The 26,702-nt window shown below is 33.6% G+C and overlaps 1 protein-coding gene across 1 annotated transcript in view; it reads left to right on the top strand.

The window, feature by feature from the left end:
- The window catches only part of MYO9A (myosin IXA), a 193,691-nt gene that overhangs the window by 143,638 nt on the left and 23,351 nt on the right, over positions 1–26,702 (top strand). The window contains exons 27-33 of the mRNA XM_069458108.1: positions 3,781–3,923; positions 6,584–6,807; positions 7,308–7,424; positions 10,065–10,253; positions 11,515–11,562; positions 22,044–22,155; positions 24,118–24,179. Of these exons, the coding sequence (XP_069314209.1) occupies positions 3,781–3,923; positions 6,584–6,807; positions 7,308–7,424; positions 10,065–10,253; positions 11,515–11,562; positions 22,044–22,155; positions 24,118–24,179 (895 nt within the window). The remainder of the gene's footprint in view (positions 1–3,780; positions 3,924–6,583; positions 6,808–7,307; positions 7,425–10,064; positions 10,254–11,514; positions 11,563–22,043; positions 22,156–24,117; positions 24,180–26,702) is intronic.

Here is a 26,702-nt window from a genome sequence, read left to right on the forward strand (position 1 = left end):
AGAACCCATATAGGAATAACATTAATTGGGTGTCAGGCAGATGGGGGGGAGGGGATGGGTGTATACATACATGATGAGTGCAATGCACACCATCTGAGGGATGGACACGCTTGAAGCTCTGACTCGGGGGAGAGGGGCAAGGGCAATGTACGTAACTTAAACTTTTGTACCCCCATAATATGCTGAAATAAAAAAAAAAGAAGATTAGACAAGATAAGATTGAAAATATGTCTCACCTTTGGACTTGGATTTTGTTCTGAGCTAATAAGTATTTTAGAAATGGAACTGGAAAGGACTTTCAGGAAATAATTCTATTCTCTTTAGGAGAGCTTGTGGAATTTTTATTTTTCAGATAAATACTTTTGTCTCTTATTATGCTAAATAAGCATTTGAGCCCTCACTAAAAACTTCAATATCATGTTAAAATTTTTCTGGTTCATAACCCTATTGAAGACAACTTTATTACTGACCATAGCGGCATAACCCAAGGTAACCAAAATCCAGAGCAGATTATACTGGAAATCAAATACTGAGAAACATGATATAACAGAAGTAGAAGAACGTATACCTGGAGATAGCAGCTTAAATATATATGTTTAATTTCCACTTCCTCCCCTAAAATTGCTAAAATAAAAAAAACCCTACAAAGTCCCCCCACCAGAAAAAACCATCAGAAATGGAGACAGCTACAATAAAATTGTGGAATATGAAAAGTAAATAGACTGTAAATTTTGAATGTCTTAATAGATAAGAGAAAGCTGAATCCTAAACCAGCTCGGTAAAGCTGAGAAATAAGTATCTAGCTGACTGACCCTCCCCAATCCTATCAGAAAACAAGTTTATTTTCTGGAAAGGATAAAACAGAAGATCTCTGGACTTGGAGTTTACCACATGTAGTTGAGGACTGGGGTATATATTTGGAAGAAGGAGATTTAATGACTCCTTATATACTGAATGTCAAGGTCCCCCAGCTTTTTTCCTTTGCTCAGCTCCTACATTTCCCATATCCTCTAAGCAAGTGGTTCAAAGAGACTTCTGTCCAGCCTTCAAGGAAAAACCTGAAGATATTACTATCAGGAGCTCTTCCTGCAAAATCAACCAGCAAGATAACCCTGTAAGGAAGACCATAGTTTAGAAGTCCCACCAGTGCACACTAGGGCTTTCAAGTGTGCTTTTTTTTTTTTAAATGGCACTTTTAATTATAAGAAGATACCAGTGGTCACCACACATTTGAGGAAATACCTTATATTGAAGAAACCAAAACTAACATAAAATACAACTGGGAAGAAATAAACTATGCAGGGGATAGAAGACTTCAAGACAGACAAATATAACTATCTACAGACCTTCTGCATAATAAGTATAATTGTATCTCTGAAACCAAACAGGGTACGTGAGAAACATTCATAATAGAAAGAACTTTTGAAAATTAAAAATATGATAACATAAAAGAGCAACTTAGAAGGGCTGGAAGAAAAGTCAAGGACATATCTCAGAATGTTGAACACAAAGATGAAGAGATAGGAATTTTAGAGGATCAATTCAGGAGATCCAATGACCCAATGATAGGAGCTCTGGAAAGATAGAACCAAGAAAATGGAGAGGAGCAAATTATTAATAAAGTAATTCAATCAAATTTTACAGAACTGAAGGATATGAATTTCCAGATTAGAAGGGTCCACTGAGTATCCAACATAAAAAGAAACCCATACTGAAAGACATGTCTTTATAAAACAAAAGAGACAAAAGGAATCTCCATTATGACAATGAAAGTAGCTTTTCAAATGTTAGCTGCAAAGCAAGCAATGAGGGAAACCATTCCAGATGGGAGTATCTTAAGACGCTCTGGGAGAGATTTCTTCAAGAATATGAAACTGATAGAGTATCTAATATGTTTGGACATATTGAGAGGAAGATATACACAACTGGGGAAATACTTGGAGGTGAAGTGTATGTAGAAAAATGAGCAAATGAAAAATAAAACAATTTTCATGAGCAAATTAAAAAAGAAAATACACACAAAAAAACATCTTGGTGTGGCATGGTGGCTCATGCCTGTAATCCCAGCACTTTGAGAGGCTCAGGCAGAAGGAACACTTGAGGGCAGGAGTTCAAGGCTGTATTGAGCTATAATCGTGCCGTGCCGCTGTACTCCAGCCTGGGCAACAGAGCAAGACCCTGTCTCTACAGAAAAAAAAAAATCCTCTAGAATAAAGTAGGTCATTTAGGGAACTACGTGCCTCAACTGTGAGTATTATTTACATAATAAAAATAAAGACTGAATATTACTAAAAGTATATTCTGGATATTGACCTCACTAAAGCTAGAGTATAATTCTGTTGGGGGTACCTGTTTGTAGAGGAGATTATACAGGATGGTAGAACATGCTTCATCATGATCTATGGTCATGAGTATGATAGCAATATAAGCATGTTAAATATCAGAAGAATCAGTTAAATCATTTCAAAAGGATTGCCTCCAGGGAGCAGAAAATGAGATGAGAATGGCAGAAAGATGCTATTGTTCGTAATGTCTTAGAGAACAATATCTCTTTATAATATATGACTGTACACATTTAATAACAAGTTTTTTTTAAAAAAAGGGAAAAAAGAGTATGGGCTTCAAACCAGACAAACCTGATTTTAACTTCCATCTTCATTAGCCCTCTGAGACTCATTTTGCTCATGTGTAAAGTAAGGGTAATAATACTTCTTAATCATGGTAGTTGTGAAAATTGTGAAAATATGTGAAATCACATATAAGGCATAGTGTTTGTCACCTAGTAGATGCTCAGATGTTTCTTTTTAATTGAGTGAATGAACATACAAATGGACAAATTAATGTGCAAATAAGCCTCCTAGTAGTACAGGGTTAGAATATGTAATAGATGGTCAGTAAATGCAGGCTAGAAAGTACCTTATCTGAAGGTACTTTCCTTGATTTATATGATGAAAGAGTGTATAAGCACTAAGAAGCGGCAATATAGTGTAGTAGGTGTGGTTCTCAACTTTGTCACTCACTGGATATGTAACCTTGGGAAAGTTACCTAATGTTTAAGTCTCCAGTTTTTCACCTGTATAATGTTTATAGTAGTTTGTTAAAAGCAAAGTTGTTAATAATTAAATAAGGTAATCCTATATAAGCACTTAGCCCTATGCCTAGAGAAAGATAAGAGTTCAAATAAGTAGTGGCTTTTGTTAATTAATGATATTGATAACTGGTGAATATAAAATAGTGGCATTAAAGCTTTTATTATATAATGGTGAGTGAAAAGATTTAAAATTATGTGCATCATGATTACAGTGATAGAACAATTGGCATGATTATGGATAAAGACTGGAAGGAAATTACAAAAAAAGTAAACTTTCTGTAGAGTAGTAGGATTATTAGTGATTTCTTTAAAAAGTATTTTCTTTGTTGTTAAATTGTGTATATACTAAATCCAAGCTGGAATGGGGGTCAAGAATGAAAAGATACCAGTTTGAGAATTAGAAAACCTGAGTTGGAATCCTAGTTCCACTGCTTTGTAGCTACTTTACTTTAGGAAATTATTTAATTTTTCTTAGTCTTAATGTTAGTATTTCTATATTCAAGATGAGGTAACTGTCTACCTTCCAGGTGAGGTTTAAATGTGAAATTGAAGATTAAATATGGTTAAATTCAAATTTGAAGGTTAAATGAGCTTAGATACATGAAAGGTTTTTAAAGCTTAAAGTGATATATAAATATTATCACTGGGACATGCTGATTTTCATTTTTGCCTTTATTTTTTTTAAACAGACCTCAGAGAGCTAAGATGAGATTCTGGGCCAAAGGGAAACAAGGGGAGAAGAAGACTACGAGAGTGAAACCTGCCACCCAGTCAGAGGTTTCAGCACTCTTTGCAGGCTCAGATGTGATTCCAGGTCATCACTTTCCAGATGGTAAAAATGGACAAAGGGTGGAGCGTGTCTTCTTAATTTCTGTTTATCATGATTTCTGTTTACTGTTTCTGAAAGTTTGCTATTCCTGTAGTATTCATAATGGCATTCCTGCTGGCTAGATATTCTAATGAGATAGGACCAGGATTGTTATATCCTTCCTTAACTAAATATAATTATAAAGTTACATTGTACCTATAACATAAGTTCAAGAAAATGTGTTACAAAACAGTGAAACAATCACTTCAAGAATGTTTATGAATTTTAGGTTAGCCTTAGTTTTCTGAATTATTAAAAAAATGGATCCATTATTCATTCACTTAACAAATAGGCATTATTGATAATAATAACAGGAGCTAATATTTGAGTGCTTATTACATACAAGGCACTTTAGTAAGCATGTTATATGTATTAATTTAATTGATCCTCACAATAATTTTTTAACATTGGTATGGTTATTATTCCCAATTTATAGATGAGAAAACTCAGGGACAGAGAAGTTATTTATTTAGACACATATGGTAGGTAATGGGAAGAGCTGAGATTTGAATCCACTCAGTCCAGCTCCAGAGGCCCCATTCATAACCACTGTGTTGTATGTTAAATACGTACTATATGTCAATGCTTAGCAGATGCCTGACACTTTGTAATGTAGCTCTTATTTTAACTTTTTGGGCATGAACCATAACATTTGAAAGTATCCAACAGTTAGTTCATCAGTTGAGAAAACTGACCTTTCTAAATGCTAAAATTATTTACTTTCTGAGGATTCCGGTAAACCCAATATGGGTTCCAGTAAACCCATTAGAAGATTATGCCTTCTTCCCAAGCCCTTTTCTCAGACGTGTCTGAGAGTTTTTAGCTACTATGTAAAGATGCTGGCTATCTTCAACAGGGATATACATTAGAGGTGGGTATATGATAATGTGGGTGAAATACCAACATTGACTAAAATAGAAAGAGGCCCTAGGAAGAAAGCTATTATCTCTTAAGGAAGGATAGAACAGAGCCAGTTATAGTAAGTAAGCAAAAACTTTTCATATCTAGGATAAAATAAAAGGACAAGGAGGAAAGATAATCAGACTTCATGTAGGAATGGATAGGCTGGAGCAGAGACACCTGTCAGCTCTGTGTATCAGAGAAAAGAATGGTGGAGAAGTGGTTAGACCCCCGTTTTTGTATCTTGTGGCTTTGTTCCTACCAGGTGACAAACTGATGTGGATAAAAACCAATAATAAATAAAGTGAATACTACACATTCAGTTTGGAAAATTTGGAATTCCTTACAATTGTGTTACTAAGGTGACCAATTTCTTTTATCTTGTCTGTTTGACAATAATCATTCTAAATTTTTCATTTTCCACTACTTTATTCTTTGCTACCAATTCTCAAGGAAGAAGTGTAAATCTCAATAGTTGAAAATTCATATTAAAGCAGACTTTATTGTGTTTGCTTCATAAGGAGCCATGTATAAAAGTTAGGATAGTAAGCTTTTCATTTATGTTTGGGTAAAAATTTATTAAGGTAGCCCTTGTTTGTAATGTTAAAATGGGATTATAGATAATTTCTTCAGTAATCATTTCTTTTATTATGACAAAGATACTGACTTTGCTAAATGAAGTAGATACTTATATATCTAAGATTTATAATGAAATTAAAATTGGTTGATATCAGTTTAAATATACTTGTATCCCATAATTTTATATTCTTTATTCTGGTGTCATAGCTGAGATTGGGTTTATCTCAATTCTTGCCTGAGGTGGCATTTAGCACATAGGGGGCGACTTCTTCCCTTTATTGTTAGAATTAGCTTTTAGGTAGAATTAGAATGTAAGAGGGTAAGGAGCATACATACTGGGGAAACAGCGCATGTGAAAATAGAAGAAGCCAACATTTTCATCAAGCTTCACATAGGGCTTTGGCAAATCCAATGCAGTTCTAGATTGTAATGGAATCTAATTTATCTGGTGTAAACAGTTGCAGAGAAAAATCGTTGTGATTCTCAATTTTATATATGCAAACCCAGTTCATTCCAGGAATTCTGTGAGAAATTCAGGCAATTATTTGGGGAATTTATAAGAAAATTATAAACTAAAGAGACCCAAGCAGAAGTAAGCCAGTTGAGTTACTTGGCTCCCTAACAGGTTGCGAGGCTATCATCAGACATTATCACTGAAGCATTCATGACTTTAGACCGTAGTAAAGAAACAATAATCATAATGATTATCAAATTCCACTAGTTTGTTGAACTTGTATATAGCTGCATGTTCTTTCAAACGTGTAGCAAAGCTGAGACTGGGTTAGTACCCAGCATTTAATATGCTAGAGTGGTTGCATACTGTCCTTTCTTTTCTTTGGGATTGAGATCTCTGGGATCATCTAGGTTGATATTCTACAAGGCAATTCCATCCAGGCTTTGAATATCAGGCCTAGATAGTACTTCCCTTTGAAAAGTGCTAATTCTTAAATACATTTTCTGTACAGATGTGCAATCTGGATTTATTGCCTACCTGCCTGACTGCAAACATTAATGCTATCTTGCTTTTCACATATTGTGATATGTTTCCTTCAGTGACTTATTAAAGGAACTTAAAAAGAAGGACGTGAATATTATCAGTATTTTTACTAAATATGTCTTTTTGGGTACTCTATCTTGAATTGTAGAATTAGCTCAGTATCATCCAACGCCTCCTTTGAGCCCAGAACTGCCTGGGAGTTGCCAGAAGGAGTTCAAAGAGAACAAAGAGCCTTCTCCAAAGGCTAAGCGCAAGCGAAACGTGAAGATCAGCAGTGTGGCTTTGGATTCTGTGCATTGGCAAAATGACTCTGTCCAGATCATAGCAAGTGCAAGTGATTTGAAAAGCATGGATGAATTTCTTCTGAAAAAGGTATACTTTGTTTGCTGAGTTAGGCCTCTGAGCAGCTTTGGCTATGGAATGGTTGTAAATATTAGGATATGCCCTCTAAAGATCAAGGTTACATGTTTCAGTAAGTTTTATGGTCTGCTCTTTACCAGAAAGGGGCAAATAATAGGATATACATTAGTCAAACTGGTAGACAGAATTTAAGGTTTTAGGCTTTACTATTGACTTCTGTTTTACTATAATTGTCACGTTACATTTCATATGTGGTACGGCTTGTTATTATACACTCGAGTTTTTCTGGTAACAGAACTATAAAATTATACAATATTAGAAGGGACCTTAGAAATCATCTAGTAGTAATAATAGTTTGACTTTCTAGTCGTACTTTTACCTGGGTCCCGTAATAGCCTGTAGCTTTAACACTTTCAGGGCAGTCATTTTAGGAGACACTACATGTCCAAATGTTGCATTCACCTCTCTTCAAGTAGTTGATTATGTACAAAAACTCTTTTTGTGGTCCCCAGATGAATGACCTAGAGAATGAAGACAGCAAGAAAGATACACTAGTGGATGTTGTATTTAAAAAAGCCCTGAAAGAATTTCGGCAGAATATCTTCAGCTCTTATTCATCTGCATTGGCGGTAAGTTGGACTTTGTTAGGAGATATTCACTAGTTCAACATATGAAAATTTGACAGTGTTGTAAAAGATAAGACAGAGGCCATGTTCACCTAGAGACTTTTCCAGTTCATTGTTTTTATTTTAGGGATAAGTAAGGAAAAACATACTGAATGATCTCAGATTAATAGGTTTCTTGAATTTACTAGAGTAGCTTTTTCCCCTCTTATGGGTATTTTTTCTTGTTCTTTTTTTTTTTGTGACAAGGTCTCACTCTGTTGCCTGGGCTAGAGTGCAGTAGCATCATAATAGCTCACAACAACCTCAAACTCCTCGGCTCAAGCGATCTTCCTGCCTTAGCCTCCCGAGTAGCTGGGACTACAGGGTATACCACCACACCCAGCTAATTTTTAAATTTTTTGTAGCGGCAGGGTCTCACTATGTTGCCCAGGCCCGTCTTGAACTACTGACCTCAAGTGATCCTTGAGCCTTGGCCTCCCAAAGTGCTGGGATTATAGGTGTGAGCCACCATGCTGGGCTATTTTTTCATCTTCTTAAGATATTGATTTCAAGGGGGTGGGGGGCATGGGCAATATACATAACCTAAACTTTTATACCCCCATAATATGCTGAAATAAAGAAAAAAATATTGATTTCAGGTATCCTGGGTATGATTCTATTTTACCCATTGACTCTCTGGTATTTTGACTTCTCCTAATCCTTTTAGCTCTGTGGCCAAGATATAACTTCTAATTCTCCTATATGTGGAATGTATTGTGTGTTTTCTTTCAGTAGAATTAGGGCAGTTTATGGTCACTGATTTCTGCATGTCAGTTTATAGTACTTTCAAATTTACCTTATACAGTACTTTTATATGATATTGGTCATGTTTTTGAAAATTTATTTTTGGTGCTAAAGCATATAATAAGTAATGCTTTGGTCTGTAGAATCATTATTAATACTTATGAATTGTCATATTTATTCCATAAAATAATTCATATTTTATTGGTTTTCCTTTGTTTAGTCTTTAATTTACTATGAAAAGAGAAAAACTTTCACATATACTATACTTTTATATTTTTCTCAGCATATATTTTATATATATATTTTATATATTTATTTTATATTTTTTGTTGTTTGAAAACAGAAACCATACAGTCTGAGAGAGCAGGAATTTCAAGACTATAGTAAAGAAGTAATCAGTTTATGGGAAATTACTAGTTATGAGTAAGGACAAAGTTGTACCCATTTTTCTAATCCTGCCCAGCCACTTCACACTCTCATGTCTTTCACTGCTTCGTTACTTGTATTTCCTAGATCAGGGAATTGGGGCTATTGAATGCTCCAGTATACTCTGAATCACATAGGAAGAGTCAAGAGTAAGAAGCAGAGCTTGGCCAAGCACGGTGGCTCACGCCTGTAATCCTAACACTTGGGAAGGCCCAGACAGCAGGATCACTTGAGGTCAGAAATTCAAGACCAGCCTGAGCAAGAGCAAGACCCCATCTCTACCAAAAATAGAAAAACTTAGCTGGGTGTGGTGGCTCGAGCCTGTAGTCCCGGCTACTTGGGAGGCTGAGGCAGGAGTATTGCTTGAGCCCAGGAGTTTGACTTTGCAGTGAGCTGTGATGACGTCACTGCACTCCACCTGGGTTGAGAGAGCAAGACTCTGTCTCAAACAAAAAAAAAAAAAAAAAAGGAAGAAAGAAAGAAAGAAAAAAAAAAAGCAGAGCTTAATAGTGGTTTTCTAACCCTGGATCAAAAAATCTGAAGAGGTGAAAGAAAAATAAATTCTAAATATGTGTAATAACTTTTTGATCACCTAAGAGCTCTAGTTTTCTTTCTTATGAAGATTCCAGATCTCATTTAAATAAAAGGAATTCTATTTAGATTCCTTTGCAAGTAATATGATGTTACTCTGAGCATGTCACTCTAATAGATTAAAATGAAGAAGATTACCTAATATATCATTAAGCAAAGATCCACATATTTATTCATTCTTTCAATTTTAGAGTAGAACTATCTAAGTATGGTTCATTTCTGGAGAGGTAAGTAATTAAGAGGGATCCAAATAATCTTAATACCTACATAAAATTAAAAAGCCAGATTTAAGGGAGAAATTCCCAGGAGTTCCTCTAATCATTACATTGTTTAAACTGTTAGGTCCTTTACTAAAACTTAGCGGGTTTTATTTTGCATCCATTTCACAGTAGAGTGGGAGTTTATAAATACCACAGGACCTCATCAGCATACTCACTAGAGGCTTTATCAGGATCCTCATCTTTTTTTTTTGAGGCAGGGTCTCACACTGTCGCCCAGGCTACAGTACATTGGTGTTGTCATAGCTCACTGCAACTTAAAGCTCTTGAGCTTAAGTGATCCTCCTGCCTCAGCCTCCTGAGTAGCTGGGACTACAGGCACACACCACCATGCCTGGCTAATTTTTATATGTTTTATAGAGATAGGATCTCGCTCTTGTTCAGGCTGGCCTGAAACTCCTGACCTCAAGAAATCCTCCCACCTTAGCCTCTCAAAGTGCTGGGATTACAGGCATGAGCAGGATCCTAATTTTTATCCTAAGTACAACTCAATACAAGTTTAATCCATCTTCTATATTTAAAGAATTGCTTCATGAACCTTACTTTTTTTCTCATTGCTTATTAGATGGATGATGCGGAAAGCATACGGTATAAAGACCTTTATGCACTATTTGAACAGATTCTGGAAAAGACCATGAGGCTTGAGCAGCGCGACTGGGGAGAATCTCCAGTGAGGGTTTGGGTCAACACTTTTAAAGTGTTTTTAGATGAATATATGAATGAATTCAAGACTTCAGATTGCACAGCCACAAAGGTAAATGTGATGTATCTGGATTTGTAAAAGGATTCAGTTGTGAATTGTTTTTAAGAGTCTGTTGGAGACATCTGGTATTTGAGAAAAACATTACAGAGAACATGTCAACTTAGTACTTCTTTAGATCCTCCAAACTCCATTCTGTCTTATCAGTTCATCAAACCATATTTTCTAAACCCTCTGTAATAAATAAACACTTCACTGAGTTAAAATATAATGTTATGCCCTCAAGATTATACTCTCAGCTTTAACAGAGGTCTTGAATTTCCTTCTAGTGGCCTTTGTATAGGGACTCATAAATTATATTTCCTCTTGAAAATGTGTTTTCACAGGAAAATGTGTTTTAAGATGCATGTTTCAGGAAATCTACATAATAGTAATAATAACCTTTATTTTTGAATACCTATTATGCCTGAGAATTGTATGAGGTGCTGGATATTTAATTCTTGCTTCAGCCCCATTGAATAACTATTGTGAAATCTATATTAGAGAAGAGATAGCAGACTTAGACAAAGTTATCAATATGTTTCTTTTCAGTACCCCAAATGAAATAATTAGGTACCTGTTCACATCAGGAATACCATTAATCCTTTGTATTGATTATGTTTCGTTTTATTTTTAGTTATTCTAGCTTATATGTATTTTATTTAGATTTGTAAATCACCTTAGATCATTTTTGAAGTAGTCAGATATAAACAAGTCCTTGAAAGTTCTTCTATTCTAGATCTAGGTAAATAAAGGTTTTTATTTTATGTAGAAGAAGATTTTTATTAGTCTCATGCTGCTTTTGTCTGTAGGTTTAAAAGGTCAGGTTTGAATTGTTCTGTACTATGGTTATCAGGAAGTGTCACATGTAAAACAGCTTTTCTTGTCCCAAATGATACCTTTTTATATTTAACTCTGTGATGGTTTTCTAGAGCCAAATATGGAAAGTAAAATCTTTAAAATGAATAATCATTTAACTAATGATTAAAATAACATCATTTTAATTAATATGGCGTGGCTTCTGGGAAGAACTGAGGTTTAAAGAGAGAATAATCTTTAAAATATCCTTTCATTTGTTGCTTTTATTAGCACTATATTTTACCAAACTTAAAATTTTTCTCACATTTGCTTATTAGCACTGCACAGTTCCTCTTGAAAAATAAAGATCTGCTTATTTTATTACCTTTTGAGCAAATATTTCAACATTTGCAAAGAAGTAGAAAGTATGTTAGTCTTTGTTATCATAGTTTCTGTATTTCTCCCAACCCCATGCCAGGTGCCAAAAACAGAAAGAAAGAAAAGAAGAAAAAAAGAAACTGATTTGGTAAGTTATAATCTGTTTTTTATATTATATAAAAGTAATTTTCAAATAAGTGATCCGAAGTATATCATACAGTGTTTCTATGGATTATATTTAAGGAATAGGTTTATCAGGTACCTAGATGGTAATCATTTATGTCTTTACAAAAACTTAGAATGACAAATGTTCCTTGAATTCAGTGACTGGACTTGTAATCAATGGTGGCTTCCTAAAGTGGCATAAAACTGAAAATGCTTACTCATGAAAGGCACAAAGGGAGCTTTTTAGGAGTTTCTCCTCCCTTCTAAAGAAAATGGGGCTACTTACTTACAATTCAAAAGACATTTCCCATGCCATGTGAGCAAATTTTACCATTGTTTATGCTTTTATATATTGTATAATATATCTCTATTGTGTGATGTATGATAATTTGTATAATTACTAAGATGAATTAATCCCTAGAGAAGTACATAATCTACTAGTGGAGGCAGGAGTTTTAAAAATTTAGTGTCAGATGTAATAAATATTGTAGTTAAAAATAGTACAAAGTGCTATTGAAATACAGAAAAAAGGAATGCTTTACAGAAGAAAAAATATTTTTGCTAATTCATGATACTGGTTTATCTAGCCAACGGTAAAGAGTATATACAGATGCAGGTGAGTGAAGAATCTGGTATGTTGAGACAGTAGCTTTGATTGACTCAAGTACTGCATGGGTGGCAGGAAAAGAATGTAGGAATCTGATCAAGATTCTACCTTCAAAATATCTCTAATATCTTACTATTTCACATCACCTCCACTACTTTCACAATAGTCAAATGCACTTTGTATAGTGTCATTCTGCTCTGCCTTTGTATACCCTTCTCCCCTTCTCTACGTATAGACATAGTGACTCTTTAAAAACAAAAATCATGTCCTTCCTCTACTCAGAACTCCTTAGTGATTTCCAGTGTTTCTCAGAACACAACCCAAAGTTCTTACTGTGCGAGGCTTGACATGATCTTTAGCACGCCTGCCTCTCTAGGCTTCGTTTCCTCCCACTTTTCCCATTATTTCCTCTGTTTCAGTTACATTCATTGCCACCACTTTCTGTTTCCCCTCTTCATCCTTTCTTCTTCAGTTTTCCCTGAAAATGTTAAGCTTTTGGGCCTGCAAAACCTAGATTCACCCCTGCCAATGGCAAATCTTAATTCTAGAAAACTTATTGTCTACATTACTGATATATCAGGATTATAAATCATTCCTTCTCACTTGTCAAGAAAATTCTGAGGTCTTTTAGATCATTACTTGTAGATTTTACACTATCTTTGTTAGAAGTATGATCTGACTCTATTTTATAGACTATCTGCTGGTTGAAAAGTTTTCTGCCTTTTCACGGGAGGCACAGAATCCTAAAAGTAGTGTAACTAACCCATTAGCCTGATTTGTTTTTTTCCTCCAAAGTAAATTTTTCCAATTGTGAAACTTTAGACAGCTTAATCTCTGACTCTTAATGTCTTCATCTATAAAATAGGAATAATGTTCCCCACCACTCAGGATTTTTGTGAAATTAAATGAGATTGTATACAAAGGAAAGGATAAAGAAGGCAGAAGGACTGTTATAATAGGTATTGTTTAGGCACTTTATACAATTTAAGCCTTGTAAGAGTCGTATTCATGTCAGTAAGGAAAAGAACACATTAAGATAAAAATGAGCAAAAGATATAGACAATTTATTCAAAAACTATTTAATTACATTTCAGGGCCTATAATAAGTGCAGTTCATAGAAAGAAATGTGAAGAAATACACAAATAAGTGTTTACCTTGTTAGCAGTCAAACTAAAGTGAAATAATGATTTTCTACTGTTTCCATCAATGGACAAAACTCGAAATAAATTAATTACCTGGAGTTTGGAAGGATAAGTGAATACGGATTTTTTAGTATTACAAATAGGGGTATAATTTGCATTAACTTTCTTGGAGAATGTACTTTAGCAATGGTGTACTAAAAAGCTTAAAAATGTTAAAGGAAAAAAAGAAAAACTTTGACCCAGCAATAACATATCTAGAAATTTATCCAGTGGGCATATCAGTTATACTTTTTCCATACTGACATGTAACAAGACTCTTTATTGAAGAGGAATTTATAAAAACAAAAGACTGTGAACAACTTAAATAGATAGGGAAATGCTTGAATAAATTAGATACATTTATATAATAGGATGCTATTAGATACATTTATATAATAGGATACTGCTTAGCATTAAAGGAATAGAGGCCAATAGAGGTATGTTTTGTTAAGTAAAAAGAGTAAGGAGCTCAGCACCCTATAGAAAGTTGTTTGTTGTATATATTATTTTAAAATTTAAAGTAAATTCATATCTGTACTTACTCAGAAATGCATATGCACACATGCAAAATATCTGGGAGTATACACAAGAAACTAATAGCAGTGATTATTTCTGTAAATAAGAACAGGGCAGTTGGGGTTCAGAAGTAGGAGAATGATTTATTTTTCATTGTGTTCCATTTGTACCTTTTGATCAGGTGCATGCATTATATCCATTCAGAATAAAGTAATTTTTAATGAAAATTTTAGTGAAAACAACTTTAATATATTAGACTTTAGTAGAGGAAAATAATGTTTGGATGATTTATAATTAGAAGGATGCCTGTGAGATGAGATGTCATTATCTGTGAATATTTGAGACACTATAGAGCAAGACCATATTATGAAACTAGGATGGATGAACCATGAGTTAAATTTTTTTTATTTAGTAGCTGATGATTTACTTAATTTGCAAAAAAATGCTAATACTCTCCATGTATTTTGATGCAGTCAGTGCTGTCAATCAGAATTAATGACATTTGTGATGCAATTCTGTTTTGTCAGCATAATCTTTTAAATTTTTAACTAATTTTTTTGAATTGAGAAAGTCATAGGAACACAATATTTCAAAATGATATTCATTGTAAAGTAAGATTCTTTCTCAGCCCTTCTTCCCAGAGATAACCACTGTTACCAGTTTCTTTTTGGTTGAGTTCTAGAAATACCCTGTTCTTATAAAAGCATTTATATATGTATGTATATTCCTCCTCTTTTTTCAGGATATTCTAAGTGGAATTATTTTGCTTTTCTTTGTTTATAATTGATTTATTTATTACAGAAATTTTAATTCATCAATCTTTTCCTATATGCTACTGGTGTTTCTGTCTTTCTTAGATAAATTATAATATAATTATTACAAATTTTTATTTTTACTTTTCCCATGCCTTATTCTAGTACATTTATTATTTTATTTTTTTCCTACAAAAATAATTAATCACTCTAGAATTTATTTTAGTCTCAAGAGTAAAGTACATTTGACTGCATACTCAATTCCAAATGTATTTGGATTTAATTTTGTAGTCTCTATTTTTATTCACTGATCTGTTTATTCTTATGCAAGTACCAAATCTCTTAAATTGTTTTTTATTTTATTATACATATACATGTATAACCCTATATGCACATGAATCTAAAAACTCTTAAAAGCTATTCTTGCATATTCCTCAGCTTAAGTAGAAATAATCACTATTTCCTAAACATACCATTCTTTATTGTGTCTTTGCTCTATTCTGTGTATTCATCTCAAACTTCCCTCCTTTGTGACACCTTTTTTCCTATAGAAACATTTCGTTACTCCTTTCTTTGTACTTTGGAACTTTTACCACCTGCTATTCCCAATACACACTTTCAAAATCACTGCTTCAGGTCACTATCTCTTGATTCCCATCTTATCCAGCAGGGACAGGAAAAGGGCAAGAGAGCCCATAACTTCAGGCATGACTTGGAAGTGACACTCATCACTTGTGTTCACATTCATTGTACAGAACTACTTAATGTGGCCATTTATAGATGCAATAGAAAGCTGGGAAGTATAAAGTTTAGATAGATAGTCATGTGCGTAGGTAGTAGCTTGGGAATTCTATATTAAAGGAAGAAAGAATGGATATTAGTAGGCAGTCAGCATTCTTTTCCACAACCAAGTGCTTATGCCAGTTCCTGACACACAGTAAGCATCTATAAATGTTTAATTGAATGAGTGAATCTGCGAGTGATTTGAAAGGGCTTCATGGTACCCCCTGTCCAGACTTATTTCTCACTACTCTCCACCAGCTTGTCTGAGCAATCATGGTTTTCTCACTGTCCTGGATCAGTTCTTTTTATTTCATTTTGGTATTTTCCTCCCATCCCCTCCCCTTTTCATTTTGACATAATTGCCACATTACAGAATAATTGCAAGAAAAGTACAAAGAATCTTGTATTCTTAATCCAGATTTATTTAGATTTCACTATTTGTCCCAATAGTGTCCTTTATAACAAGAAAATCTTTGTTGCACTTAATTGTCATGCCTTTTTAGTCTCCTTTAATCTAGAACAGTTCCTCAACCTTTTTAATTTTCATGACATTGGCATTGTTGAAGAACATAGGTCCATTATTTTATAAACTGTTCCTCAATTTGAGTTTGTCTTATATTTCTTCATGATTAGATTCAGGTTATGCATTTTTCTCACAGAATAACACAAAAGAGATACTGTGTTTTTTCAGTGCATGATATCTTTTTGTCCCATTATGGTTGATGTCTGCAAGGGTGTTTCAAAAAACATAGCAAAGTTACTTCTGTTTTTCTTTTTAATTAATGAGTATCTTGTGGGGAGATACTTGAGACCATGTAAATAAATATCCTCTTATTCCTCAAACTGTTACCCAATAGTTTTGCTATTCCTTGATGATTCTTAACTGAATCAATTATTGCTATGATTGTTGCTAAATAATGATTTTTAAAAATTCAGTCATTCATTCTACATTCATTAATTGAATATTTGCTATAAAAATGATTCCTTTCTTATTTATTTAACTCAAAGGAGGTCCCACTGGTCAAATTTGTGACAATGTGAGTGTTAAAATAAATGAGAGTAAAGGATAATAATCTTAAAAAAATCATAATCTATTGAGTAAAAGAAGTACTCATGAGTTTGCACTGATATAATTTCTTTTTAAAGTGTATTTCTTTTTCTAATAGGTAATATATTTTTGTCATTCAGACACTTAAAAAATTGTATGTAGTGAGAAATCTAACTCCCACCCCCTTTGTCCTCTAGAGGTATCTTTTTTAACTTTTCAGGTTTTTTAAATCCAATATAAGCAAATAAGACTATATATGCTAATTTTCTATCCTTTCTCACACAAAATAGAAGCATGGCATATGATAATAGCATAATGCCCTTTGTGCCTTGCTTTTATCATTGAACAACATATTCAGGACATCCTTCTCTATCTATGGTAGGCAGAATTCTAAAGAAGTTTTCCCCAGGGTTCTTGTCACCTGATTATTCATTCACATATAATCTAGGTATTGCTTTCTGTGAAGGGACTTTGCAGGTGGAACTGATCAACTTGTTTAACATAAAAGCTTATTTTGAATTATATAGATGAACTCAATGTAATCACATAGGTCCTTAAAAACTGAAGAAGAAGGCAGAAGAATCAGTCAGAGAAATAAGGGGGAAGAAGATAGGTAGAAGAGAAGTCAGAGAAATTCAAAGCATGAGAAGAACTCAATCCACTGTTGCTGGCTTTGAAGATGGAGAAAGGGGGGCGTTGAGCCAGGAAATGTGAGTGGCCTCTAGAGGCTGAGAACAACCACGGATTAACAGTCAGCAAGGAAAGGGGACCTCAGTCCTATAGCCACATGAACCTGAATTCTGCCAGTAACCTGAATGAGGTTGAAAGAAGATTGTTCCCCAGAGCCTCCTTCTGGCATACACCCCTGCTGGTACTTGATTTTAGTCTGATGAGACCTGTGTCAGACTTCTGGCTTTCTGAACTGTAAGATAAGAAGTAGGTGTTGTTTTAAGCCACTAAGTTTAGGAAACTATTACAATAGCTGTACATAGAAATCTGTTTCGTAAGTGGCTAATACTCCTTGCTAGACCATTGGGTTGTATCTAGTCTTCCTCTATTAACAAATAGTGGCCCAATGAATAACTTTGTGTGTATGTGTGTGTGATTGATTCTTAGAAGTGGAATTACTGGGTCATAGGGAAATGCATTTGTTATTTTGATAAATATTGCCTCATTTTCCTATAATAGAGGTAGTCTCATTTTTTAGTGTCAATAAAAATATATGAAAGTATCTGATAATCTTACCAGAGTAGGTTGCTAAATATTTAGACTTTCACCAGTCTGATAGATGAGGAATGTTGTATCTCCATGAAGTTTTAATTTGCTTTTCTCTTATTATCAGTGGGATTGAATATCTCTTCTTATGCTTAAGTACAATTTGCATTTTTTCCTGTAACATGTATGTTTATGTTCTTTACCCATTTTTCTATTGGTTTTGGTCTTTTCCTTCTTAATTTGTAGAAATTCTGTATATGGGAGAGATTACCCTTTGTGATATAAATTGAAAATATGTTTCCCAGTCTGTCAGTTGTCTTTTCACTTGGCTTGTAATATCATTTATCATGTAAAAGATTTTTATTTTTATGAAATTAAACTTAGCAATCTTTTCATAGCTTCTGAATTTTGAGTCACAGACTTCCCCACTTCAAGGTTATAAACGAATTATGAATTCTTTTCTTCTAATAATTTAATGGTCACATTCTTTACATTTAAATTCTGATCTTTATGGAGTTATTCTAGTGTACAGTTTCAGGTGTGGATCTAATTTTGTCTCTTATCAGTGGCTATCAAACATATTTATTTTAAAGTCCCTCATCTTCAACTTTGAGATATCACTCTTTTTACATTCTAAATTCCCCTTCATGCCTGGATCTTTTTATCCTATTCCGTTGGTTGATCTGACTGAGCAGATTCCAACTATTTTAATTATTGAGCTTTTATTATGTTTAATAATTGACAAGGCTAAGTCCTCCCTAATTCTTCTTCTGTTTTTACAAATGTTGTGGCTATTCTTAGTTATTTTTCCATATGAACTTTGAACTTGATTGTCTAGTTTGAACAGAAAAGATCTAGTAGTGCCTTTACTTAGATTACCTTATACTCATAAATTAATGTAGAAAGAACTGGAATCTTTATGATTTTGAATCTTGTCATCTGTTTAAGTCTATTTTTACATACTTTAAGAAAGTTTTAAAGTTTTTCACATACAGAGTTTTTTAAAAATTTCATGTTATATTTACTTACTTCTTTGTTTGTTTGTTTGGTGTTTGACAGGGTCTCACTATGTTGTCCAGGCTAGTCTCAAACTCCTGGGCTCAAGTAGTCCTCCCACTTCAGCCTTCTCAGTAGCTGGGTCTATGGACACACACCACCATGCCCAACCACGTTACATTTATTACTCAGTATTTTATCTCAGCACCAATAATCACTGTAGTTAATATAATAGTATCATATATATCCTTTCAGACTTTTTGTAAACATATATGAACTCTTTAATGTTTTAAAGTGCAGGTGTTTTTGAGACACTTTCAGGAAGTTGTCAAGATCAAAACTGTTTAATAATTAAGACATTATTTTCCGTTTTCTTTCAGTTGACACAAAAACAATCATGGGTAAACTACTGGCAACTTAGCATGAATCAAGGCAGTCTCTCAAACTTTGTTAGTAGATATTATAATATTGACTGTCACACTCTCACAGTTTAAGAAAAATAAAAAAGACAGTTTCACTTAAGAAGATCCTTGATGAAGTAATAAAAATGATGAATTTTATTTAAATTTTGATTCTTGAAATCACATTTTTAAAATATTGTGTATGATGAAATGGGAAGGATCTAATAGCTACATAATTATGATTGTCTCAAAAAATTACTTATACAATTGAATTGCAAGCTGATCTAGCCTTTTAAAAAAATGTAACCGTTTAAAGTATACAATTTAGTGTGTTTTAGTATATAGACTATGTTGAGCTGCCATCACCATTATATATTATAATTCCATAACATTTCATCACCCCTAAAAGAAACTCCATACTTTTTAAGCAGTCACTCCTCATTCTTTCTTCCCCCCAGCCTCTGACAACCACTAATGTACTTTCTGTCTCTGTGGATTTGCCTGTTCTGGACATTTCATATTGATAAAAAGACCATTGTGTCTGCCTTCTTTTCACTTAGCATTAATGTTTTCAAAGTTCATTTGTGTAGCATGTATCAGTACTTCATTCCTTGGTATGGCTAAATAATATTCCATTGTATGGATATACTATATTTTATATATCCACTTATCAGTTGAAGGATGTTTGAGTTGTTTCCACTTTTTGGCTATTATGAGTAATGCTTCTATAAAAATTCACGTACAAGTTTTTGTGGCAATATGTTTTCATAGAACATCATTTTCACTTAAATTACTCATTCAGACTTCGGTATTTGGCATTTTCTGAAAATCAACAAAGTGCGGCCCTGTGACTTCAAGGAAAACAATTGACAATATTTGTTACCCATGGTAAATTTTGAGTATTCAAGCAAAAATTCAAATTTTGGAAAGCGTGTATTAATATCTGCCATAGTATGTGTGGCAGCTTCCTGTATAGTTTTCTAATGATATCAGTGGTAATATTAAGGAATGTAACTTTCTGATAGTGCATAATGGTATGTGTCAACATTTGGAAGAACAGTACAACTCATTAAACCAGTATTTTTCCAAATGATCAACATGTAATGCTGTAAAATCATGTATAGGTAAAATGTACATTTGAATTACAAGATGAACCAATGGGTATTATAGCCAGCTTTATTGAGGTAAATTTACTTACCACAAAATTTATCCCTTTTTAAGTGTACGATTCAATGATTTTAGTAAATTCACATAGTTTTTCCATCACTTCAATCCAATTTTAGAGCATTTATATTAACCCAAAAGAATTTTTTGTGCCAGTTTGCAGTCACTGACCTTTACTAGCCCCAGGCATTGCTACTCTTTCTGTTTCTATAGTTTTTTACCTTTTCTGGATATTTTATGTAAATGGAATCATAAAATATGTGGGTTTTGCATATGGCTTTTTAACATGTTTTTGAAGTTCATCCATGTCGTTATGTTTATCAATAGTTCAGTCTTTTTAGTGCTGAATAGAATTCCATTGCATGGAATGCATATATGACATTTTATTTATCCTTTTAGCAATTGACAGACATTTGAGTTTTGTATTTTTGGCTACAGTGAATATGCTGCTGTGAACATGTAGACATAATGCTTTCAGTTCTCTTGATTATAAGCCTGAGAGTGGAATTTCTGTTTCATACGGTAACTGTATGTTTAAAATTTTTGGAAACTGCCAAACTTCTCTTCAAGTGACTGTACCATTTTACAATCCCACCTACGAGGTCTGGGGGTTCCAGTCTATCCATATTTCTTACCGACACTTGTCATTTATCTTTTTTGTGACAGCCATTTTAGTGAGTATGAAGTAGTATCTTATTGTGGTTTTAATTTGCATTTCCCTGATGACTAATGATGTTGAACATCTTTTCATGTGCCTTTTGGCCATTTGTACTTCTTTGATGAGCTGTCTATTCAATATTTTGCCCATTTTTGAATTGGGCTGTCTTCTTATTATGTTAGAACATTTCTTTATATATTCCAGATAGAAGTCATTTATCAGATATATGATTTGAAAATATTTTCTCCAAGTCTGTGGCTTATGTTTTTTTCTTAATGATATCTTTGAAGGTTAAAGACATTTTAGATTTTAATAAAGTTTATAATAGTAGATTTTAATATCATGGAGCATGAGGAGTTCATTGGTATAGTTTTTATTTCATATTTTAATAACCCTTTAAGTTACCATTTATAAAGTTTTGGTGCAATATCACTATCCAAAAGGAATATGAAGATATTCCTCTATTTTATGGTTTCACATCTGTATGGAGCTGCATTTTCTTCATATGTTTCAAACTAAACGTGCACTACAACAGAATCAGTACAGAAATAGCTGTGAGAATGTAGATATCTTTTATTAATCCAGACATTGAAGAGATTTACAAAAATATAAAACAATACCCCTTTGCCACTAATTTTCTGTGTTACTTATGTTAATGTATAATACACTTATTGTAAATTTTAGGTGAAATAAGGAATAAATACTTAAAATTTTTTCAGTTTCAATTTCTAGTACAGTAAATATCAATAGATGTAACCCATGTAAACAGAAGCTCTCTGAGATCATTGGTAATTTTCAGTAGGGTAAAAGATTTCTGCCATTAAAAAAAAAAACTTATTTTAGAACTGCTTTTAATTTAACATGCTGGCTTAGAGTCATATAAGACAGCAGCTCTATATTGGTTGCGTTGCTTTCTGTTTTTCATATAATTTGGTCGTGTTTATCTGGATTGTTAGCTTTTTGAAGGTGGGGACCATATATTTTATTTTTATTCTCTTTCTCAAAAGATCATAATTGTCCCCTTTGAATAAGTGTCCAGTGAAGACTTAATAAGGGATTGAAGGATTTTCCATTGGCTGACCATGTTAGGGCAGCATTTACTGTGTTGGCTTTAATGTAAACAGCTAAATTTTTTCATTCAGGTGGAAGAGCACAATGGTCACATCTTTAAGGCCACCCAATATAGCATCCCTACATACTGTGAATACTGTTCTTCTTTGATATGGATAATGGACCGAGCCTCTGTTTGCAAATGTAAGTGTGAGAGATCTTTAAGAACATTTTGTAAACCACTTGACATTTCTATTTCTTTGAATTTTCTTACATCTTCTTTAACATAAAGGAGTAATTCACACTGCCTAATTTTTTAGCCTCATCTCTCACTATACTCTCCTTCACCTCTTCTTTATATCCAAATCAGATATTTTGGTGTTACTTGGTCACTGAGAGCTGTGTACTTGCGACTCACTCTGTCTGAAATGCTCTTCTCCCAGATTTTAGTATGGCTTCGTATTGCAGTTTAATTCATGTCTATACTCACATGTCACCTCCTCAGAGAGCTCTTTCCTTACTCTTCTATCTAAAATGCCACCTTGTCCCCAAATTCTCTATTCCTTTACTCAGATTTAATACTTTTTATAGCACTTATCACCACCCAAAATTATAGTAAGTATTCATTTTTCTTGTTTTTCATCTATCCCACTACAATATATGCTCTATAAAGCCAGGAAACTTATCTATCTCTTCTATATCACCAGTGCCTAGAAGAGTTCTGGCACATAATAAGTTTTAATAAATATTTTTTGGGTAGATGGATTTATAGATGGATGGTTGGATGAATGAACAAATTTTTACATTATAGCCAAAAAGGTACTTTTTCTATTGCAGTCCTTTCAACAGAGTATATAAATCCTAAAATGTGAATAGAGACTCTTTGTAGATCAACTTAGTTTATAGTGGACGTTTTTAGCTTCTACTCCCTTTATTTTATACATTTGCTCTGGTGCTATCGTTAAATCTATGAAGCTTTGCTTTTACTAGTGAGCTAGAACTGAATGAAGGAAATATTAAGAAGGAAGAACTTGTTCCACTGTGACAACAAGGATAATAGTCATGTTCACTATATATAGTGGATATATCCACATGTTCCATGTTTTGACAGCAGTTTTCCTATTGTTTAATTATCAGTAGTCTGAAAAATTATCATGAGAGTGAAAATAGGAAGTAGTTTGAAATGTACTTGACTGCTTAATGTTAGTCTGATTCTTATATGTTTAGAGTAATTTCTTCTGAGACTTCAAGCTGAAAGTTTATAGAATTTGCTTTTTTATGATTATAGGGGGCTTGGTTTGATTTGATTTCTTAATAGAATTAATTAACTTTCTTTGTTATTATCCTGGTGATTTCACCCATACAATGACATGGGCTCCCCTACTTGATCTTGCCCTTGAAAGTCCCACAAGGTATACTTGAAAAACTCAAGAAAGGATATTCAGGTGTTGGTATGCAGAAGCCAGAACTGGTGTAGCCAAATGACATAGATCAACTGTGTTCTCAGTATCCTCATCTTAATGTGCCTTTTCCTGCTCACCAACTGCCCAGCCACCCTGTTGTCTACACTCCAGTAAATTATTTTTGCTCTGAACCTTTTCTTTACGTCATTTTCCCAATCACAACTGATTCTTTATTATCTGATTCCTTAGAGCTCTGTTCTGGACCTTTAGAAACAATAACTAAGACCTTTCTTATATCTTAATATGCTACCCAATTTGTTTTCATTTCAGGAAGGGTCTTTGACAGTAATACTTTCCTTATCCATAGGAATGATTCTTAATAGTATTTCTGGCATTTTAGCAGGTTGTAGAGCATATATGTGAGGGAACATGAATACTAATTTCTGAATCAAACCACAAAGATAAATATCCTGCTGCAATTTGGAGGGGGATAGTATAGAGACAGGATAGGCAGTCTTAAAAATCTTTTTCTTTGACAGTGGCTAGAAATTTTAGGCATGTTTTCCAACTTCACTATCCTCAAGAGAATAGGTTAAAATCCTTTTTAGTTATTAGATAGTACAAAGTATATGTATATATGGTATTATAGCAGTCTGAGATTTAAAGAAAAAACTTACGTCCAAAATGAAGTTATAAACTTGATTAATTCTTACCATTGATGTACAGACTTGTAAAAATGCTATATTTTTAACCTGTTTTTCAGTATGCAAATATGCTTGCCATAAGAAGTGCTGTCTGAAAACCACAGCTAAGTGCTCTAAAAAGGTAAGAAGTCATCACCTATCAGTAGTATATAATGGATTTGTTGGATTTTCTGTGCCTTATAGAAAAAAATCAAGGCCTCTTTGATGGTTTATATAGAGTAGTGGTTTTCAAACTTTTTGACCACAAATCACAGTAAGAAATATGTTTTATATCATGCTCCAGCATACACATATAGGGGGATGTATGTACATAAGTGAACTGATTTTCATGGAACTATATTACCATTACTGTATGTGATCTACTATTTTAATTTCACAAGCCACAATTTGAAAAACACTGCTTTTAAAAGTTTCCGACTTTCTTAAACACTCTTAAGTCTTCTGAGGAATTGTCCTTAAGGTAATAGGCTACAATTAAAGATAAACAAATTTAAATATGAACAACAAAGTTCACCAGCATAGTTGATGTTTTTACATATTTCTCTTTGGGTACACAAAGATCTAAAAGATACTAAACAAGTACTTTTGATACTTGAAGCAAACATTTTTTAATAATTTCTGGCTTTTATTGATGTATAATTACAACATTTTCTTATTTACTAATCACAGACTGACAATTTTTACAATATTATGCAAATATGAACTATAGTATAAATATGTGTGCATCTGTTTGCAACCCATGTATAGAATTTTCATCTGTTTCAAATTAATAGACAAATCATGGCAAAATATAGAGAGAAATTTGATCAGGACTTAAAATATTATACAGTGAAATTGAGTGAGACATTTGCTTCCAGCTAAGATGTAGTAGCTTGTGGCAGACCAATCCTAAAAAAGTCTGTTGGCAAGCATCAGGGAGCTTCCCAGGCAAATTGGACTTTAGGGGGCTAGATCCTAGAGAGAAGTGAATGCAGCACAGTGGATTAATCTATATCCAAAAAGTGAGATACTTTTCTCCTATTGGGAATTTTTCAATTTTTGTTGTAGGACAAGAAACCAATATTCTGGGTAGAGGGCCACATTTAAGAGTCAGAAAAGCCAGAAGAGCTTTCAGCAATTTCATAGGACTATAGAGACAAAAATTGGAGTTTGGGAATGCCAAGACTTGAAGGACCATGATTCAGTCATTTAGAGAAGTGAGCATGAAACTGAAGAGACTTTTCCCCTCAAGGGATTTTTAAATTCTTAAGCTGTATAGGGCAAAAGGCTACGAAGCTAATCAGAAAAGAAGATTAGAGTTTTCTGCAGTTTCACAGTGCTAAGTAGAGAAAAATTGGAAATACAGTATCCACCATCAAAGAGAGGGACCCTAGTCAATACCCTAGACTCTCAATGAGACCTCTGAAGAATTACACCATAGGAATAGGAATGAACTATTGACAGATTGCACTTAATAAAAATGGTAAACCAGCTTTGAGGCAGTCCTTGATTGGATTAATGTGATCTTTTCCTTATTCTAGTGAGCCACCCATGAGAGAGAAAAGGGTGAAACCTCTTTAAAGAGAGATAACATCCTCTAGAGCTGTCACAATTTTTTCATATATAATATCAGACATAAATGAGTTGAAGAGAAAAATAAATAGGTAATATCAATAGACTCATAGATAACCCAGTTATAAAATTACTAGAGAGTAATACGTAGTTTTAAAAATCTTGGTTATTATATTTAAATAATAGTTAAGTTTAAATAATAGAGAAGTTCATGGAAGAACTGAAATACAGTCTGCCCTCTGTATCCATGGGTTCCATATCTGTGGATTCAACCAACTGCAGGTTGAAAATATTCAGGGGGATAAAATTCCACAAAGTTCCAAAAAGCAAAACTTGAATTTGTTACTCACCAAGTACTACATTGCATCTACATGAATGAAGTGATGTGTAGGGATTATATTAGGTATTATAAGTACTCTAAGGATGATTTGAAGTATATGGGAGGAAGTGTGTAGGTTATATGTGGATGATACACCATTTTATATAAGGGACTTGAGCATCCATGGATTTTGGTATCCAAGTGGGATCCTGGAACCAATCCTCCACGGATACTAAGGGACAACTGTACATATTTAAATATATATGTTAACAGAATCAAATGGAAATTCTAGAAATAAAAAATGCAGTTGAAATTATAAACTCAAAAGATAGTTTTAATGACCATAGCAGAAGACAACACTGGTGAGCTGGGTCAGCGGAAATATCTTGACGTGGAGAACAAAAAGAATGAGGAAATAAACATGAGAGACATAGGGGAAAGGATCAAAAGTTCCTACATTTATGTAATCGGAGTCCAAGAGGAAAGGAGAGGGAACAAGGGAGAAGCAATATTTGAGAGATAGTGGCTAATACATGAAGACACAGGTTCATAAAGCACTTTTACCCTAAAGTGGAGCAAATACAAAGAAGGCTAAAGAAAAGAAAAAGAAAATTTCTTAAAAGCAGTCAGAAAGGAAAAAAATAAATATTTCCTAAAGTAGCAATGAAAAGACTGACAACTGACTTCTGAACAGAAATGATGGAAGCCAAGAAACAGTGGCTTGGCATCTTTTAAATGTTATAGGAAAAGAAAACCAGTGCAGCATTTGGTTCC

Source organism: Eulemur rufifrons, chromosome 2, assembly GCF_041146395.1.
Source record: "Eulemur rufifrons isolate Redbay chromosome 2, OSU_ERuf_1, whole genome shotgun sequence".
In the NCBI taxonomy this organism is placed as follows: domain Eukaryota; kingdom Metazoa; phylum Chordata; class Mammalia; order Primates; family Lemuridae; genus Eulemur; species Eulemur rufifrons.